This window comes from Pelophylax lessonae (genome assembly GCF_965119305.1).
Source record: "Pelophylax lessonae genome assembly, chromosome: 7".
NCBI classification, from domain to species: Eukaryota; Metazoa; Chordata; class Amphibia; order Anura; family Ranidae; genus Pelophylax; species Pelophylax lessonae.
Genome location: NC_138774.1, coordinates 36,195,612 through 36,215,324, shown reverse-complemented (window position 1 = coordinate 36,215,324; position 19,713 = coordinate 36,195,612). Strand labels below are relative to the sequence as shown.

General features: G+C 48.5%; 1 protein-coding gene across 12 annotated transcripts in view; it reads right to left on the bottom strand.

Annotated features, from left to right (window-relative positions):
- Positions 1–19,713, bottom strand: part of SYNGAP1 (synaptic Ras GTPase activating protein 1) — a 643,453-nt gene that overhangs the window by 34,611 nt on the left and 589,129 nt on the right. For 9 of the 12 annotated variants that reach the window (XM_082263688.1, XM_082263697.1, XM_082263693.1 and 6 more), the window contains one exon: positions 14,225–14,306. In XM_082263688.1, coding sequence (XP_082119814.1) covers positions 14,225–14,306 — 82 coding nt within the window. The remainder of the gene's footprint in view (positions 1–14,224; positions 14,307–19,713) is intronic. The other 3 variants (XM_082263695.1, XM_082263698.1, XM_082263691.1) reach the window with 1 other exon arrangement.

Here is a 19,713-nt window from a genome sequence, read left to right as displayed (position 1 = left end):
GGACAACGTAAGCGGGGGAACCTCCCAAAAACTTTCGAAGGGAGGTTTCTGAAGTTTCTGACAGCACCAAATCGAGGTTCCACGGCGGCAATGGAGACCGCACTGCCAAGTGTCGAACTCCCTGGATAAAGGTACGCACCAAGCAATGTGTGGCCAATGGACATTGAAAGAAAACCACTGGCCCTTGATGGTACTCAAGGCCAGGCGCTGCTCCACCCCCCCCCCCCCCACGTTGGAGGAAAGCCAATATCCAAACCACCGATCAGAATTGAGGGTGAACCCCAAGAGACTCATACCACGCAATGTATGTCTTCCAAGTACGATGGTAGATCTTCCTAGAGGTAGGTTTTCTAGCCTTTAACAGTGTAGGCATCACCAATGCAGACAAACCTCTATCCGTCAGAACCTGGCTTTCAACAGCCAAGCCATTAAAGCCAGTGACTGTAAAGCATGATGGAGGATTAGCCCTTGGGACAGCAGATCTTCCCTGAAAGGAAGTCTCCAAGGAGCATCGGCGACCAGCCGTACCAGATCGGCGTACCAAGACCGGTGAGGCCAGTCTGGAGCCACTAGAATGACTAGAAGCCCTTCTGCCTCGATCCTGCGCAGGAGTCTTGGCAGAAGTTTGAGAAGGGGGAACACATAAATCAGACAAAACTGACTCCAAGGGGCCATTAATGCGTCTGTGGCGTCGGCCAGAGGATCCCAAGACCGTGCCACAAACCTCTGTACCTTCCTGTTGAGACGAGAGGCCAACGGGTTCACCTTGGGGAGTACCCCACCGGAGACACAACTGATGAAACACCTCCGGATGAAGTGACCATTCTCCCTGGTTCAATGCCTGTCAACTGAGGAAATCCACTTGCCAATTTTCCACCCCTGGAATGTGTACAGCAGAGAGGGCTGGAACGAATCATTCTGCCCACCTTAGAATGCTGGCTACTTCCTGAGCCACCATGACACTTTTTGTGCTCCCTTGGCCACAGCCATGGCATTGTCTGATTGAATTCATACTGGACAACCCCGAAGACGAAATTTCCAATGATCCAGACAAAGTCCATTGATCGTCCAGACCCCCTGAGCACAATCTGTGCCAAGGACGCCTCCCCGCCCGGACAGGCTTGCATTCGTGGTGATAACCGTCCAGTACAGGGAGAGAAAGGATTTTCCCTGTCGAAGTGCCGGAGAACAAAGCCACCAGATCAGGGACCCTCTCATTTACCCCGGCTCAACAGGATCAGATTGTCTAGAGAATGAGGATTCTTGTCCCATTTCACCAGAATATCTTTTTGCAGAGATCTCGTGTGAAACTGTAGACACCATCAGGCCCAGCACCCGCATGCAAGCCCGGGGGGTGACTGTCTGCTGGACAACAGAAGCTGAATTGCCTCCTGCAATTTCTGGAGTTTTTCCAGAGGAAGAATCACAGACCCAGATAGTCCAGTCTTGTGGACAAAATCAGAGCAGACTTCTGAAGGTTAAAAATCCAACCGAACTCCCTCAGAGTTTGAAGAGTAATCTCCAAGTTGTCCATCAGAGCAGTCGGAGACTCTGCTCACAGAAGAAGATCGTCCAGGTACCCCAGTACCACGATTTCCCGCTGACGCAACAATGCTAGTACCGTGGCCAACACTTTTGTGAAGACCCGAGGAACAGAGGCGAGACCAAAGGGTAACGCCACAAACTGGTAATGCTCCTTGTCCACGGCAAAGCGGAGGAAGCGCTGGTGATCAGCACATATTGAAATGTGAAGGTAGGCATCCTTGATGTCGATAGAAGCGAGAAAATCTCCCTGATGTAGGGGTGCCACTACCGTGCAAATGGGCTCCATTCGGAAATTCGGTACCCGCACAAAGCAGTTTAGCACCTTACTTTCCTTCCTGGGAACTGTGAAGAGGTTGAGTAAAACCCCTGAAAATGTTCCAAAGTCGGAACTAGGACAATCCCCCCTTGAAGTAACAAGTCTTGCACCACCATAAAGAGATCCCGGAAGCGATCTGGGGACAAGTGCAGGTTGGAAGGGAAGAACCTTTCAAGAGGATAAAATCTAAACTTGATCTTGTAGCAGGATCGAATGACTTCGTGGACCAATTTGTCCTTTACCCGGGAGGTCCACAGATCCAGAAACCAGTGAAGACGTCCCCCTACTCCGGATACGTGTGAGGGTACACCTTCATGCAGAGGAAGCCTTGTCCACAGGTATGGAAGAGCCCACTCGTGACTTACCAGACCAGGTCCTCCTAGAACCTTCGGTGAAGGCACCGAAGGGCTTAGATCCCTTGTCTTGAGACCCTGAGGGATGAAAAGGCCTCTTATGAGCAGAGAAGATAGGCCCCCGTCTACGACAGGGCTCCTTGCCCTTGGAAGCCTGCAGAAGAAGAGTACTCTTCCCCTCTGTGAGACCTTTAATGATGTTATCCAAGAAAGCTCCAAACAGGCGATCCCCCACAAATGGGAGATCAGATATGGCCTTCCTAGAAGTCTGATCCGTAGACTAGCATTTCAGCATTTCAGCCAGATAATACGGCGAAGGACGACTGTTGGGGTGACAGTCTGGAAATCAAAGGAGCCGCATCCAAAGGAGGCATCACAGACAAACTGTAGCCCTGGACCAATTGATCTGCCAGCTCCACAAAGGTCCCGGCATAAAAGTTTAGCCCACTCGGTCAGAGGGTAATAGTAAATACCGACCTAAGTGCCGAACAAACCACAGTGAACATATGGCGGGTCAGAGCCTCCAACCTCCTATCAGCCGGATCTTTAAAGGTCAGGGACTCCTCAACCAGAATTAGGTTGGCTTTATTTAACCTGGAAACCGGCAAGAACACTACAGGAGGGGCCGTTCACTTTTTAAGCAGGGAATCCTCATAAGGATACCGCATCGCAAAATGCTTAGAGACTGCAAAAGTGCGTTTTGGACAACCCCACAGTTTAATGACAATATTATCAAACTAAGCGGGAAAAGAGAACACCCTTGCCACCTTGGATGGCCTGTGGGTGCAAAAAGGGGCCGGCGCCTCCGACGCAGCATCAGCCACATCCTCCATTTTTAAAGTTTCACGCACTGACACAATTAGCGCATCCACCAGCGCCTTTTCATGCGCGGCTAGAGGAGCAGGAGAATCGTCCTCACTATCTGAGCACGCAGGGTGCATGGACGCAGACCCAGAAGGGTAATTCGCATCCGTGGTGGCCGAATCAGATTCAAAATCTGATGAGACAGATGAAGCAGGAGAAGGCTTTTTGCTAGCCCGCTTTCCCAGGACCAAATTCACCTTGGACACTAAGGACTTTAGGACCGCTGTCAGTACAGTCAGCGATTGTTGGGACCCAGAGGACCTGGCAGCCTCTGAGAGGGGATCAGGTGGGGAAACGTGCTCCAGGGACTCCATTATAGAAGAGGGGGAACCATACAGAAACCACAGGGTCCAGCACAGAGCACTACCACTGCTATAGCAGAGAGAGGGAGAGAAAACCCCACAAAAAGACTCACCACCACCACCGATCAGGCACTTACAAGACCAGGCAAACTGCACACCATGCGGCGATCAGGAAGAGAAAGATCCAGGAGTCAGCACTAGGGGATGAGGATGGGCTCCCACCGCCAAAATCACTGCCCATATAGCTTCAAAAACATGGCCGCCTCTATTTTCAATGAGAAAGCCACAATAAAATTGCAGCCGAGGCTACACAAACATGGCCGTCGATCTACAGCACAAAAGGTCACAAGAAAATGGCCACCGCGCGGGACCCCAGGAGCACCGAACACGATCCCAGCAGGAAGGGGGGGGGGTACTGGCAGGAGCCCCCACCAGCTACAGCCCCCACCCAAAGACGATCTTCAGGTTGCCAGCGGCACGCTCCCACCCCCATCACCAGCCAGGGTTGGGGGGGGGGGGCAGAAACTTACCATACCAGGAACATGGTTGGACATTGCTCCTGACAGACCACTGCTCCATCGGAATAGGGAGGGCTGTCAGCCAGGAGGAACCCTGCGATTTCAGGCCGAGGCCAGGTCGTATGAGCCCTCGCAAGACGTTTAACTGGCAGGCCAGACCCCATCCAGTGGGGTTATGTCGCGGCCGACCTGGCATAGCATGGAGCTAAGGCCTGCGCATGCTCCCTGGCCAGACTGGGAGGACCCTCTGGATCTAGATTATCCAGTCCGTTTCCCAATCCGGCAGTTGATAGTAGTTTATCACAGGAACAAAAAAACAAAGATAGGAAAAAAATGTAATCTAAAAAGAAAAAATTGCCAGGACCAGAGATCCCAGCAAGGAACTAGGTCCTTACTCCTTACTAGGCAGATAAAAACTGAGTGCCTATAGCTGAGAGTGGGAGTATACCCCTGGGACTGCCCCATAGGCGTTTAGTCAAGTTTTTTCCTGCCTAGCATCCTACTCCTGTAGGGGGCAGTATAACCCAATGGTCAAGACGATAAGGAGCTGTGTCCATCAATGGACGAAAGAGAAATCCCATTTTCTCTTTCGTTCATTGACGACACAGCTCCTGATCTTCGTAACCATTGGGATGTCCCAAAGGAGTGTTAAAAATGAGAAGTGGGAACAGCAAAAAAATTCCAAAGGCTAAACAGTAGCCAACCAGGCAACAGGAGCTCAACCAAAACAACTGGAGCTCACCTGAAAAAAACAATACACCCTCAAGAGGATCAGGTCCTCTAACAGCAGCCTGCAAAACCATGCGGCCAAAAGAAGCATCCACAGATGCCAACACATACACTTTATAGAACTTTGTGAAAGTGTGCACCGACGACCGGGTAGTTGCAAACCTGCGTCACTGACGCCAAATGACAGAAGGCCCAGGAGGCACCAAGTGCCTGAGTAGAGTGCGCCTTGACAGGGAAACGAGGAACCAGATCCCTGATGGAATAGACCTGAATAACCGTCTGTCTGATCCATCTTGAAATGGTCGCAGAGGAAGCGAAAACATTTTCTACGGATGTTTTGGCCAGGGACACAGAGAAGGCAGCATAATGTCTTCATTCAAATGAAAATCAGAGTCAACCTTTGGGAGGAACGAGGGACAGGGGCGAAGAACCACCTTATCTCTGTGAATCACCAGTGAGGGGAACATCAGGAAAACGCTGCCAGTTCCGACACCATGTGCGCAGAGGTGATAGCCACCAAAAAAGCCACCTCCTGAGACAGCGTAAGCAAGGGAATCTCCCAAATATTCTCAAAGGGAGGCTTCTGGAGAACCGAAAGCACCAAAATGAGGTCCCAAGGCGGCAACGGAGACCGCACTGGAGGAACCAAATGTCGGACACCCTGAAGAAAGGTACGCACTAGAGATTGCGTGGCCAAGGGTCGTTGGAAGAAGACCGCCAAAGCCGACATCTGGCCCTTGATGGTATTCAAGGCCAATTTCTGTTCAACCCCCGGTGAAGGAAGGTCAAAATCCAAGCCACAAAGAAGGAGCGAGGATGAACCTTAAGAGACTCACATCACGCAATGTACGTCTTCCACGTAGGATGGTAGATCTTCCTAGAGATAGATTTCCTAGCTTTTAACAGCGTTGGAATCACAGACTCAGATAAACCTCTATACATCAGCACCTGGCGTTCAACAGCCAAACCATCAAAGCCAGTGACTGTAAAGCAGGATGGAAGATTGGTCCTGGGGACAGCAGATCCTCCCTGAGAGGAAGCTTCTGAGGAACGTCAGCGACCATCCGCACCCGATCAGCATACCAAGCCCGGCGAGGTCAGTCTGGAGCAACTAAGATGATCAGAATCCCTTCTGCCTCGATCCTGCGTAAAAAATCTTGGCAGAAGCTTGGACTTCAGGAAGGAAGGCGGAAGGGAAGGTGTAAATCAGACAATACTGACCCCACTTGGCCACCAGCGCGTTTGTGGCGTCTGCCAAGGGATCCCGTGACCGAGCCACAAACCTCTGCACCTTTCTGTTGAGCCAGGGTGCCAACAGATCCACCTCAGTGATGCCCCACCGGAGACACAACTGATGAAACACCTCTGGATGAAGGGTCCAATGGTCTAGGCACAGTCTGATTGCTTGGAGTTCCAAGACATTGATCTGCTGGGGACGCCAGGGACGCCGCCCCAGCTGGACAGGCTGGCATCCATAGTGACCACTGTCCAATACCAGGGGAGGAAGGATTTGCCTAGCCGAAGCACCAGAGAACGAAGCCACCATATCAGGGACCACATATGGAACTGTACAAACGGAACCGCCTCAAAGGTAGACACCATCAGGCTCAGCACCCGCATGCAAGTCTGGAGGGATGACCATCTGCTGGACAGCAGAAGATGAATAGCAGCCTGCAATTTCTGGAATTTGTCCAGAGGAAGAAACACTCTGGCTAAGGCCGAGTTCAGAGTCAGACCAGCTTTGTGGACGGAACCAGAGTAGACTTCTGAAAATTCATAATCCAGCCAAACTCCCACAGAGTTCGTATGGTGATTTCCAGGTTTTCTACCACAGCAGTAGAAGACTCTGCTCACAGAAGGAGGTAGTCCAAGTAGCCCAGTACCGCGATCCCCCATTGGTGTAACAATGCTAGCACAGGGTCTAACACTTCTGTGAAGACATGAGGAGCAGAGGCAAGACCAAAAGGTAACGCCACAAACTGATAATGCTCCTCTTCCACGGCAAAGCAGAGGAAGTGCTGGTGCCTGGCACATATTGGAATGTGAAGGTAAGCATCCTTGATGTCGATAGGCAATAAAAATCCCCCTGATGCAGGGATGCCACCACCTTGTTAATGGACTCCATCCTGAACTTCTCCACCCGCACAAAGCAGTTCAGTGCCTTGAGGTCCAGAATTGGAGACATCTTGCCTTCCTTCCTGGGAACTGTAAACAGGTTTGAGTAAAAACCATCAAAACGTACCAATGTCGGAAACCAGGACAATCACCCCTTGAAGTAACAGGTCTTGTACCGCCCAAAACAGACCCTGTGAGCGGTCTGGGGACAGGTGCAAGTTGGAAGAAAAGAACCTTGCCGGGGGGACAAGAACGAAACTTGATCTTGTAGGCGGACCGAATGACTTCGTAGCCCCACTTCTTTTGTACCAGGGAAGTCCACAGGTCTAGAAACCAGTAAATATGCCCCCCCCCCCACCCTGATATGTGTGAGGGCGCAACTTCATGCTGAAGAAATCAAGTCCATGGGTCTAGAGAAGCCTGCTCTTGGCTTGCCAGACCGGGTTCTTTTGGAACCTCCAGAGGAGGCCCTGAAAGGCTTTGAGCCTTTGTCAGTCGACCCTAAGGGAAGAAAAAACTTCCTATAAGCCGAGAAGGAGGGCCCACATCTACGATGCCCTTAGCAGTGCGGAAGAAAGGTGCTCTTTCCCCCTGTGAGACCTTTAATGATGTCATCTAGGGTAGCTCCAAACAGGCGATCTCCTTGAAAGGGGAGATCAGTCAAAGCCTGTTTAGGAGTTTAGTCCACAGACTAGCATTTGAGCCCAAAGACACGTCGGAGGATTACTGCCGAAACAGAGATCCTAGCGACTAGGATAGCTGCATCCAAAAAGGCATCACAGATAAACTGCAGCCCCTGGACCAGCTGGTCCGCCAGCTCAGCAAAGGCAGGGGGGAGACATTCTCCCCCCAGGTCACGGCGTAAAAGCTTAGCACACTCAGTCAGAGTTTGTGACATCAAGGCAATGGTAAATACGGGCCTCAGCGCAGAACCTGCCAGAGTATACATTTTGCAGGCCACAGCCTCCGCCTTCCTGTCAGCCAGATCCCCTAAAGGCCGCGGACTCTTCAACCAGAATCATGGTTGCCTTGTTCAATCTGGAAACCGGAGGGTCCACCGCCGGTGGAACAGTCCACTTCTTAATAAGGGACTCCTCATGGGGTACCACCTAGTAAACCACTTAGGGACCCCAAGGGGATGCTTTGGTGGTCCCCACTCTTAGCGACAATTCTGTCAAAATAGGCGGGGAAAGGAAACACCTTTGTCGCTCTGGATGGCTTGTGAGTGCCAAAGGGAACCTGCGCCTCCATCGCAGCAGCAGCTGCGTCCCCCACTTTCAAGGTCTCATGCACAGATACAATCAGTGCTTCTACCAGCGCCTTTTTGTGTGCGGTTGCAGATGTGGAGGAATAATCCTCACTATCTGAGTATTCCGGGCGCGTGGTCGCAGACCCAGCAGGGAGACCCATGTCCGCGACCGCCGAATCAGATTCAGGATCTGATGAGACAGATGAGGCAGGGGAAGGCGGGGAACGCTTTTTGCTAGCCCCTCGCCAGAAAGCCACCTCCACCCGGGACACAAAGGACTCCAAGTCTGCCGTCAGTGCATCGATGGATGGTTGAGAGCCGGAGGGCCCCGCAGCCTCAGAGAGGGGATCAGGTGAGGAGATGTGCTCCAAAGACTCCATGAGTTACCAGGGGAACCCCACAAAAAGTGTAGAACACTGCAAAGGGACAATCCCCACCACGCTGGCAGCACCACCCGGTCGCCAGGCACAAAGCACCAAGCGATCCTTAGCAGCGAGGGAGAGGACCTCGACCTCACCAGACTCACTACCCAACAAAAACAGGCACCTGCAGCCACCAGAATAATCTGCACTCCATGAGCGGCGATCAGGAAGTGGAAAGATCCAGGAGTCAGCACCAGGGGATGAGGAGGGGCTCCCACCACCGAGATCCCCACCCACAGAGCCCCACTGTCATGGCCGCTGCTATTTTCAATGGCAAACCACCGCAAAATGACCGCCGGACTACACAAAAATGGCCTCCGTGCATACAGCAGTACAGCGAGGCTCCCAGGAACCCAGGAGGGGTCCCTAGGCCTCAAGGACAGGCCCAGGCAAGACGGGGGCACTGGCAGGATCCCCCACCAGGTACAACCCCCCCGCCCTCATCTCCAGTATAGCGCCCTGCCCCCATCCCAGGAGGTGGACCAGACCATCCACACAGCCCCAGCATAAGTGGAGGGGCCCACGTCCACCCCAAAATCCTGCAGGGAGAGAAGGTGGGAGAGCTACTCACCATACCAGGAACCAGGCGGGCAACGCTCCAGACAGAACCCCTCGCCATCGAAATGGGGGGGCTGTTGGCAAGGAGGAACGCTACGTCTTGGGCCAAGACCCGTTCTTATGCGACCTCACGAAAAATGTAACTCGCAGGTCAGCCCCCGTCTGGTGGGGCTATGTTGCGGCTGACCTAGCGTGGAGCTGAGGTCTGTGCGCTTGCTGGCCAGCTTGGGGTGACCACTGGATCTAGATTATCCAGTCCGTCGCCCAGTCTGGCAGTTGATTATAGATTTCACAGGGAAAAACCAGGAGAAAAATTTTGATCTAAAAAGAAATAATTGCAAGGACCAGAGATTCCAGGAAGGAACTAGGTCCCTATTCAAGACTAGCGTCCTACTCCTGTAGGGGGCAGTATAACCCAATGGTTATGAAGTTTAGGAGCTGTGTCCGTCAATGAACGAAAGAGAAAAATGTACTGCACGTCCTAATGGTTTTTTTGGTGTGGTGGAACGAACTCAACACATAGGACTCAAGGCAAAGTGCATTGGTGACTGCATTGGGCAAGGCTGCTCTGCACAGCCTAGTGCCTACAGTATGGTGTAAATGGGTCTTAAAGGCCAACTGAACTTTAAGTTTAAGTTAAAGCAGGACTAATCCCTCCTATCCTTTACAGCTAAGAAAGCTTAGCCTTTTATTTGTGTTTGATCTGCAGTTGCCATGATGCTGCATATGCAATCAGCTATGACACCAGCCATTTGATGGCTTGACAGTTCAGCTAGGAGCTAACATACATTTAGTACATTAGTAATTGTAAGGGCTCTTTCACACTCCCTGTAGAGTTTGGTGCCCTCTGAAGAGCAACCTGCTTTCTGAATACTTTTCAGAGTGCTTTTTATAGGCGGTGAGAAGGTGTTATAACATCTCCTTAATGCCTAATTTAACCCTATAATGCTGCTGCTGCACTCCCGTGCCACAATCGCAAGCATTGCACGCAGTTGTGGCGTGGTCTCATTATACTCAATGGGTGAGTTTGACAGGCGGTACCACCTGTCAAACTCTGCACCCAGAGTTAAAAATCTGCAGCCATGAAGCAAAGCATTATGTCTGCAGCATGTGTACAGCTTGGGTGGTGCGGCAAAACCACGGCTGCCCGTCTGAAAGAGCAAAAACAGTTATTCATGGGCATGGCATGCCTTGAATGTAACTTTTTCGGGAAACTGTCAAAACTCTAAGTTTAGTTCCGCTTTAAAGTAGAATTTTAGATAGAGCAAGGGACAGTTATAACACCAATCAGATTTTGTTTTGCCATCTGTGTCTCATTGGGGAGATTTCCCATCACTTCCTGTACCATAACCAAACAGGAAGGGATCCCTGCAAATTATAGGAATTATTTGGGGACCCCAAAGTCACCAGAACTAGTGTCCCCATTGGAAGATTTTACTTTTTTTGGGGAAAACTCAAAATTTGGGATTTTCTTTTACTTTCACTTTCAATGATAACAGTAAACAGGACAATATAGAGGTGAATCTTCTTAACGGGGGCACAGACAGCAATAAAAACTGGCAGGTGTTCTAATCCATCTCCCCTCTATCCAAAACTGAAAGAGAATGTTTTCCTTTAGTTATACTTTAAATACATTCAAGGTGCATCAAAACAAAGGTGTGCAAAAGTCTTCTAGTTTGCTTTCTATTAAAGTCAGCTTGAGTAGAAAAAGCTTGTGTCCTGTCAGTGTGCTGAAAAGTAGGACCTTTGCTCTCCGAAGGGAAGCAGTGATCTCTCTGCAGAGATCAAACACACTCTTCTACTGAGTCAGAGCCAAAGTTCTCCAATCAGCAGGGACCATGAACTTTGGTATTTGCAGAGTGATGGGTTTGACTCAGTAGGGGATGTATCGGAACTCTGCAGAGAGACAGCTGCTTCCATACAAATGCCCTTCTCTAGCCACTTCCCGTCCAGTGACATACCAGTACGTTGCTGGACTTTCAGTGGTTATACCGGAATGATGCCTGAGGCTGCAGGCATCACCCCGGTATAGTTTTCTAAAACCAGCGGTTGGCTCTCCTGTAATAGCAATTAGAGCATCTAAATAGCCACTCGATTGCTATAACAAGCTGCGGGAGGGGTCTTCCCTTCCCTGCCGCTGCCTTCCGCGTCTCTCTCGGACTCTTGTGCCCTACCTGGAGACTCGAGCTACTAGATGCCATGTCCGCCAGCTGGCTAGACAGACAAGCAAAGCCGGTGTTCCGTAAAAAAAAACACTACCCATGAAAATTCCCTACCCGCGTCACTTCCTGTGCACGTACGTCATTCAACAGCTGAGCCGCTTCCAACCGCGAGTGCTCACAGCTGCGGAGGGTAGGGAATTTTCACGGGGTAGTGTTTTTTTAACGTTACACCGCATCAGCTACATTAAATCATCTCCGCTCCAACATTAAATCATCTCCGCTCCAACCCGTCACACTTCCCTGATCTCGGCTCCAAAATGTAAAAGAGGCAGCGGGTCTATGAAAATATAAATCACGGAGCCGAGATCATGTGGGACGCCACACCTGCTGATGAATGACGGGAGCCCGCAGGGAAATCTCAGGGTTGGAGCGGAGATGATTTAATGTTGTGGCTGCCCATGCGCAGTGGGACGTGCGACAACAGCTGATATATGACGCGGTGTAACGTTAAAAAACACTACCCCACGAAAATTCCCTACCTTCCGCAGCTGTGAGCATGTGCAGTGGGAAGCTGCTCAGCTGTTCAATCATGTACGTGAACAGGAAGTGACGAGGGTAGGGAATTTTCACGGGGTAGGGTTTTTTAACGTTACACCGGGATCGGCTTTGATTGTCTGTTTCTAATAGTAAATCGGAAGTGATGACATGACATCACTTCCGGTTTACTTGAAAACAATCAGCGCCAATTTTTAAAAAGCACTGATCTTGGTGTTTTAAATGCTTTTAGGTGTAAAGGAGGGATTTGGGATCTTATAGATCCCAGATCCAGTGGTGTATTTTGGTTTTGTGCTGCCCTAGGCAAGACTAAAATTGGGCGCCCCCCCTCCTATGTAAATTTGCCCCACTCCTTCCTTTTTTTAACGGATGTGACTCCCTCCAAAATTTAAGGACTACAAGTCCCAGCATGAACCCCTGAGATCTCACGGGGGGGGGGGGGTGAGAGAGGGTGGGAGAGAGAGGGGGGTGGGTGAGGGAGGGAGAGAGAGGGGGGATGAGAGAGGGGGGTGAGTGAGGGAGAGAGAGAGGGGGGGTGAGAGAGAGAGAGAGAGAGGGGGGATGAGAGAGAGGAGGGTGAGAGAGAGAGAGAAAGGAGGTGAGAGAGAAAGAGAGAGGGGGCGAGAGAGAAAAAGAGAGGGGGGGTGAGAGAGAAAAAGAGAGGGGGGTGAGAGAGATAGAGGGGGGTGAGAGAGAGGGGGGATGAGAGAGAGAGAGAGGGGGAATGAGAGAGAGAGAAGAGGGGTGAGAGAGAGAGAGCAGAGGAGGGGTGAGAAAGAAAGGAGGGGGTGAGAGAGGCGGCTCTAGCAACCAGTGGCCAATAGAATCTCAGATGGAGGGGGGGGGCAGTTGTTTTTGCTGCCCCCCTGCAAAGTGCTGCCCTAGGCCTTGTTGGCCTAGGCCAAAATACAGCACTGCCCAGATCTCTCCATAAAAAGTACCTGTCACGTGTCTATTGCAAACACAAGGATGTTTACATTCCTTGTGACAGTTAGGCACGGTTCACACTGGGGCAATCCGACTTCCCGGGGCGACCTCCGAGGTCGCGGTGCGAGCAGCGCGCCGCGACCTCGGAGCGGCCGGCACGGACTTCATAACATTGAAGTCTATGACGGTCGCTCCGGGTCGCCCCAAAGAAGCTCCGGACCCTTTTTCTAAGTCGGAGCGACTTGTGTCGCTCCTATTAGAACGGGTCCGCAGCTTCCCTATGGAAGGCGACCTGTGAGGCGACCAGGTCGCCTCACAGGTCGCCCCAGTGTGAACGGGGACTAATAAAAGTGGTTAAAAAAAAATTAAAACAACTGTGTAAAAATAAAAAAATAAATTAATAATTAAAAAAGAAATAAAATTAAAGTACCTCTGGCCTCCTATTTATCTGTGCAAAGGTGAACGCATGTGGTGGTCCAGCGCAAACGCAAACATGTGAGGTATCACATCATGGGCAGTAATGATCATGGGCAGTAATTCTAGCACCAGACCTCCTCTGTAAATCTAAAGTGGTAACCTGTAAAGGCTTTTAAACCATTGCCTATAGATTAGATATAGATGGTAAAATTTACGTTGTTTGTCGCCGTTCCACAGGTGTTTGCAATTCTAAAGCGTGACATGTTTGGTATCTATTTCCTCAGCATAAAATCGAAATGATATAAAATTGGATTATATATTTTGTTTTATGCATTAAAATTCCCCCCCCCCCCCCCAAATTTCTTTTTATCAAATTGCATTAGAAAATGCTGTGCAAATACCGTGTGACACAAATAATTTAAACCCACCAATTTATTCTCTAGGGCCTCTGCTTTGGAGCCCATTCACATTAGCGCGACTTGTCAGGCGACTTGTCGGCCTGACAAGTCGCGGTATGTCGCGGTCCATTGATTAGCACAGGACCCGTTCTAATAGGAGCGACACAAGTCGCTCCGACTTAGAAAAAGGGTCCTGTACTACTTTGGGGGCGACCTCGGAGCGACTTGCATAGACTTCCATTATGTGAAGTCTCTGCAAGTCGCGCCGAAGTCGCGGTGCACAGCGGTGCACGCGACTTCACAGGTCGCCCCCCAAAGTCGTGTCGCGCTAGTCTGAATGGGCTCTTAAAAAAAAGTTTTAAGTAATATTCTGGCAAAAAAGACTGATTGTTACATGTGAACAAAAAGTGCTAGAAAAATCCCAAAGTGGAGGTGATTAGGAGCACGCTGGCAAAGGAGAGGCTTCTCTACGCTGGCTGTAGCTGCTTTCTAAAGCAAATGAACTGTAAGACACATAAGAACAACTTTTGTTATGATGCTACTGGAATGTACTTAGTTGATTTAAACTAAAGGGTCAATTGGGCTTTTATGTAAGGCTTACTAGATCTACTTTCTGTGGGCATCACTAAATTAACATGCAGGGTCTCTTTTCTTCTCCTGCCAAGTCTAGGGGTCTTCTGGCACAGCTGCTTGTGCCAGAACTCAGTCCTGTCCCTCTCTCCTCAGATGGCAGACACAGACAGGGTGGGATGGGCATGTGACACGGAAAGGCACAATGACATTGTAATTTCCACCTGAGCCTCGATAAGTCTCCTCTTCATATCGATTGGTTCTTGGGTGTGATCCTTCCTGATTTCCTCCTCCACCAGCATCAACCTGTTGGGGGAGAACAAAAAAATGGCCGCTGAAAGCACCAAACCCATAGAGACAGAGGGTACGGAACCTTTCCTTATGTGTAATGTTACAATGGATAAAGCCTGAACTCTTGCATAAAAGTATCTGAAATGGAAGGCTACAATGCACCAATCAGATCCCAGCTGATGTTTTTCTAGTTTAGGTTAGGAATGGAAAGGAAGCATCTAATTGGTTGTTATGAAATGTGAAGAAAACATGAACTTTTATATTATCCCTCACTGAACTTTGTAGTTGCAGCAACTGGGAAGCTATTCATTCTCAAAACTACAGCAGAAGCACTGAAGTCATTCTCTCAGAAGCTCAGCTCTCCTCTCCTAGTAGGACTCAGCAGCTCAGCTCCCTATGCTCCCCTTCCTTGCAGTGATTCAGGAGCAGTTAGCTTTCCCAATAGTAATTCAGGAGCTCAGCCCTCTCTGCTCCTCACCCCAGCAGTGACTCAGTAGCTCAGTTCACACTGCTCCTACTTTCCCAGCAGTGACTATACAAACTCAGCTCCCCCCTCCCTGCAGTGACTCTGTCTAGATTTACTCTGCTTTTGGTTGGAGTTGCCCTTTAAAAACAATGTGCAAAGAGTAATGATGAGCATCAACATCAGCCAATCAAAAGGCAGCACTTTGAAGTGTATTATTATCAGACTATTAAGCTCATTCCTGATTGGCCACAGTGGGTCACAGCATGTCATTGTATATATACCATTGGTCTTACTCACTAAGGCAATGCAAACAGCAGTGATAACACAGGGTGTCCCAAAATAGAGGGGCCCAGATTTGAAGATTGATATGTAAAAAGTTCAAAGCGAGTGCCAAATAAAAGGTCTCAGAGTCCAAAAGCTATTAATGTTGACATTTGTTCACAAGAGACAACACAAAACAGCCAATGCGTTTCGGGTAGTGGTGCACCAAAATTAAAATTCCGGTGTCTAAACTAAAAGAAAAATTTTGTATGCACAGATTTAAAAAAAAAAAATGTATTTAATTAATGTGGCTGGTGTTTTTGCATTGAGGTCAATGGGACGTGATTTTGCATTGAAGGCAATAGGGGGCATTTTTGTACTGAAGTCAATGGGACGCGATTTCTGCATTGAAGTCACTAGGGGGTGTTTTTGCATTGAAGTCAATGGGACGTGATTTTGCATTGAAGTCAATAGGGGGCATTTTTGTACTGAAGTCAATGGGACGCGATTTCTGCATTGAAGTCACTAGGGGGTGTTTTTGCATTGAAGTCAATGGGACGTGATTTTGCATTGAAGTCAATAGGGGGCATTTTTTCACTGAAGTCAATGGGACGCGATTTCTGCATTGAAGTCACTAGGGGGTGTTTTTGCATTGAAGTCGATAAGACACAGCATGCCATTATTGGCGCTTTTTTTTTTTTTTCTATTGTCAAAACACAGATGACCCTATTTTCAGCCGCTATATCGGTGCATCTCTAGTTTTGGGGGTTCAAAGATCTCCCCCTTTTTCAGGGCTATAAACCCAAACATAAAAGAATATTGAATTTTAGGTAATTTCTATTGGCACTGGGTTACATTGACTTAGAGATGTAAAAAAAAAATCAAAAATCAAAAAGGAATGTTAAGCTGATGTTGTATCATATTATACAGTACTGTGCAAAAGTTTTAGGCAGCTGTGAAAGAATGATGTAAATAAAGAATGCTTTCATTAGTAGAAGTGTTAATAGTTTATTTTTATCAATTAACAAAATGGAGAGTAAATTAACAGAAGAGAAATCCAAATCAAATCAAATCAATATTTGATGTGACCACCCTTTGCCTTCAAAACAGCATAAATTCTTCTAGGTACACTTACACATAGTTTTTGAAGGAACTCGGCAGGTAGGTTGTTCCAAACATCTTGGAGAACCAACCACAGATCGGCTGCCTCAAATCCTTCTGTCTCTTCATGTGATCCCAGACAGACTCTATGGTGTTGAGATCAGGGCTCTGTGGTGGTCAAACCATCACTTCCAGGACTCTTTGTACTTTTTACACTGAAGATAGTTTTTAACCACTTTACCACCGGAGGATTTTGCTGTCTTCCGTCCAGGCCACTTTTTGCGATTCAGCGCTGTGCGAATTTAACTGACAATTGCGCGGTTGTGCGACGCCGTACCCAAACAAAATTTACGTCCTTTTTTTCCCACAAACAGAGCTTTCTTTTGGTGGTATTTGATCACCTGTGTGATTTTTACTTTTTGCGCTATAAACAAAAAAAGAGCGTTTATTTTGAAAAAATAACAATATTTTTCACATTTTTTTATATGAAATTCCCCCCAAAAAAATGTAAAAATCTAAATTTTTTTTAATTTTTGGCCAATTTGTTTTCTGCTACCTATGATTGTTAAAAAAAATCACAATAAGCGTATTTTGATTGGTTTGCGCAAAAGTTATTGCGTTTACTAACAAAGGGAAAGATTTCTGTCGTTTTTGGTGTTTTTTTTTTTAACGCGTAATGGCGGCGATCTGCGATTTTTTTTGCGGGACTGCGACATTGCGGCGGACAGATCGGACCCTTGACTGACATTTTTGACACTTTTGGGGGTACCAGTGACATTACTGCAGTAATCAGTGCTATATATATGCACTGCTACTGTAAAAATGACACTGGCAGGGAAGGGGTTAATTTTATTGGAGAGGGAGGGGTTAATGTATGCCTGGTGCTTACTGACGTGTGGGGGGGGAGGTGACTGTGTGACACAGGGACAGATCGGATGTCCAGCTATGCTGAACACTCCGATCTGTCACTGCCTGTCACTATGGAGATCCGCCCGCTGTGTTTACACACAGCGGGCGGATCTCCAGACTCGATCCCCGACGATCGGGTAAGAGCAGCGGCAATCGCCGCTGCTCCTCCCCTGGCCCGACTCCCGCTGTGAATGAAAACAGCGGGAGCGCGCCTCCGGCGGCGCGCGAGCGCCGCCTACAGGGGGAGGAGTCCAGCAACGTAGGTCTACGTCACTGGACGATAACGAACCACTTTGCCGCAGTACACTCAATGTGACTGGTGGTAAAGTGGTTAATGACATTGGCTGCATGTTTGGGGTCATTGACCTGCTACAGAATATATTTGGGGCCCATCATACTCCTCCCTGATGGTATGGCATAATGGATAAGTATCTGCCTGTATTTCTCAGCATTGAGGACACCATTGATCCTGAAAGAATATCCAACTCCATTAGCAGAAATGCAGCCCCAAACTTACAAGGAACCTCTACCATGTTGTTGCCATAAGAACTGGCATGCAGAAAAAATGGTAGCAGGTGCTCTGGACTGATGAGCCAAAATGTGAAAAATCTGGCTTTATCAGGAGGCGGTCTGTTTCGGGAAGGGTTGGAGAGCGATACAATAATAAGTGTCTGTGGGCAATAGTGAAGCATGGTGGAGGTTCTTTGCAAGTTTGGGGCTGCATATCTGCTAATGGAGTTGGACATTTAGTCAGGATCAATGCTGAAAATTACAGGCAGATACTTATCCATCATGCCATACCATCAGGGAGGCATGTGATTGGCCCCAAATGTATTCTGCAGCAGGACAAAAATACCAAACATACAGCCAACGTCCTTAAGAACAATCTTCAGTGTACAGAAGAACAAGGAGTCCTGGAAGTGATGGGTTGGCCCCCACAGAGCCCTGATCTCACCATCATGGAGTCTGTCTGGCATTTCACGAAGAGACAGAAGGATTTTAGGCAGCTTACATAGACAGATCTCTGGTTAGTTCTTTGGAACAACCTTCCTGCCAAGTTCCCTTAAAAACTGTGTGCAAGTGTACCTAGAAGAACTGATGCTGGTTTGAAGGCAAAGGGCGGTCACACCAAATATTGATTTGATTTGGATTTTGTGACAGAACCATCTGACTTTGTATTATATTGTTGCTGCCTCCTTTCGTCTGTTTGTTCGGCTGTTCCACGGCCCGTACAGCCCCCTTTATTCCCCTATGTTTTAGCCAAACGCCTTGCATGGTTTGGACTACTACAAATGGGACAGTCACATTCAGGAATTTCCCCTTGTAAAATGAGGAGACGGACTGTCTGAGGTGGCTCTCCATTCACCTATTGTCGGGTGTGCTAATGAACTTGCCTGCTGTCTGCTAAGAGATGTATTGACACTCAGAGTAATGTGTAGTGAGGGCTCGTTAGGGAACCATTGTTCTGTGTCTGGCTATTGTGTACATTGATTGTCCCCTGGGGGCTTCTGTCTCCTTGCACATGGCAGTCCTTCTGGTCAAGTTATCTGACCAATCACTGCTGACTCATTTTCAATTCCTCATTTGCATGGCTAAGGGGGACCAGAAGGGGAACTGCAGGTACTTTACAATTGACCAATAGGAAAGCAGTTGTTGGGGTCAGGATGTTCCAAATTCTGTATAAAAGTGTGCTGTGTTCTTCCAATAAATGGTGTTCCTGTTTTACCCTCAACTCGGAGCTTTGTCTCGTTTTTGGGAGGGGATTTACTATCTGCGGCTAGAGACTGTTTCCTGCTAACGTAAGCCACTCGGTTACGGTGGCCATTCGGCGGTTTAATTCCTTTTTACGCTGAGGTTTGTAACAGATTTCTTTTCTGTTCGTTTACTTTCCATTTTGTTAACCACTTGCCGACCAGTCACGTTGACTGTACTGCGGCAAAGTGGCTCGATTCCGTCCAGCGACGTAGACCTACGTCGCTGGACTCCTCCCCTTGTGGGCGAGGCTCGCTCCCGCTGTTTTCAGTCACAGCGGGAGTCGGGCCAAGGGAGGAGCAGCGGCAATCGCCGCCGCTCTTCCCTGATCGTCGGGGAATCGAGTCTGGAGATCCGCCCGCTTGTGTAAACAAAGCGGGCGGATCTCCTAAGTGACAAACAGTGACAGATTGCAGGGTTCAGCATAGCTGAACCTGTGATCTGTCCCTGTGTCACTCAGTCACCTCCCCCCACACGCGTTAGTAAGCACCAGGCATACATTAACCCCTCCCTCTCCAATAAAATTAACCCCTTCCCTGCCAGTGTCATTTTTACAGTAACCGTGCATATTTATAGCACTGATTACTGTAGTAATGTCACTGGTACCCCCAAAAGTGTCAAAAATGTCAGTCAAGGGTCCCGCAAAAAAAATCGCAGATCGCCGCCATTACTCGTTAAAAAAAAAAACACCAAAAATGACAGAAATCTTTCCCTTAGTAAACGCAATAACTTTTGCGCAAACCAATCAAAATACGCTTATTGTGATTGTTTTTACCAAACATAGGTAGCAGAAAACAAATTGGCCAAAAATTTTAAATAATTTTGATTTTTACATTTTTTTGGGGGGGAATGTCATATAAAAAAATTTGAAAAATATTGTTATTTTTTAAAAATTTATGCTCTTTTTTTGTTTATAGCGCAAAAAGTAAAAAT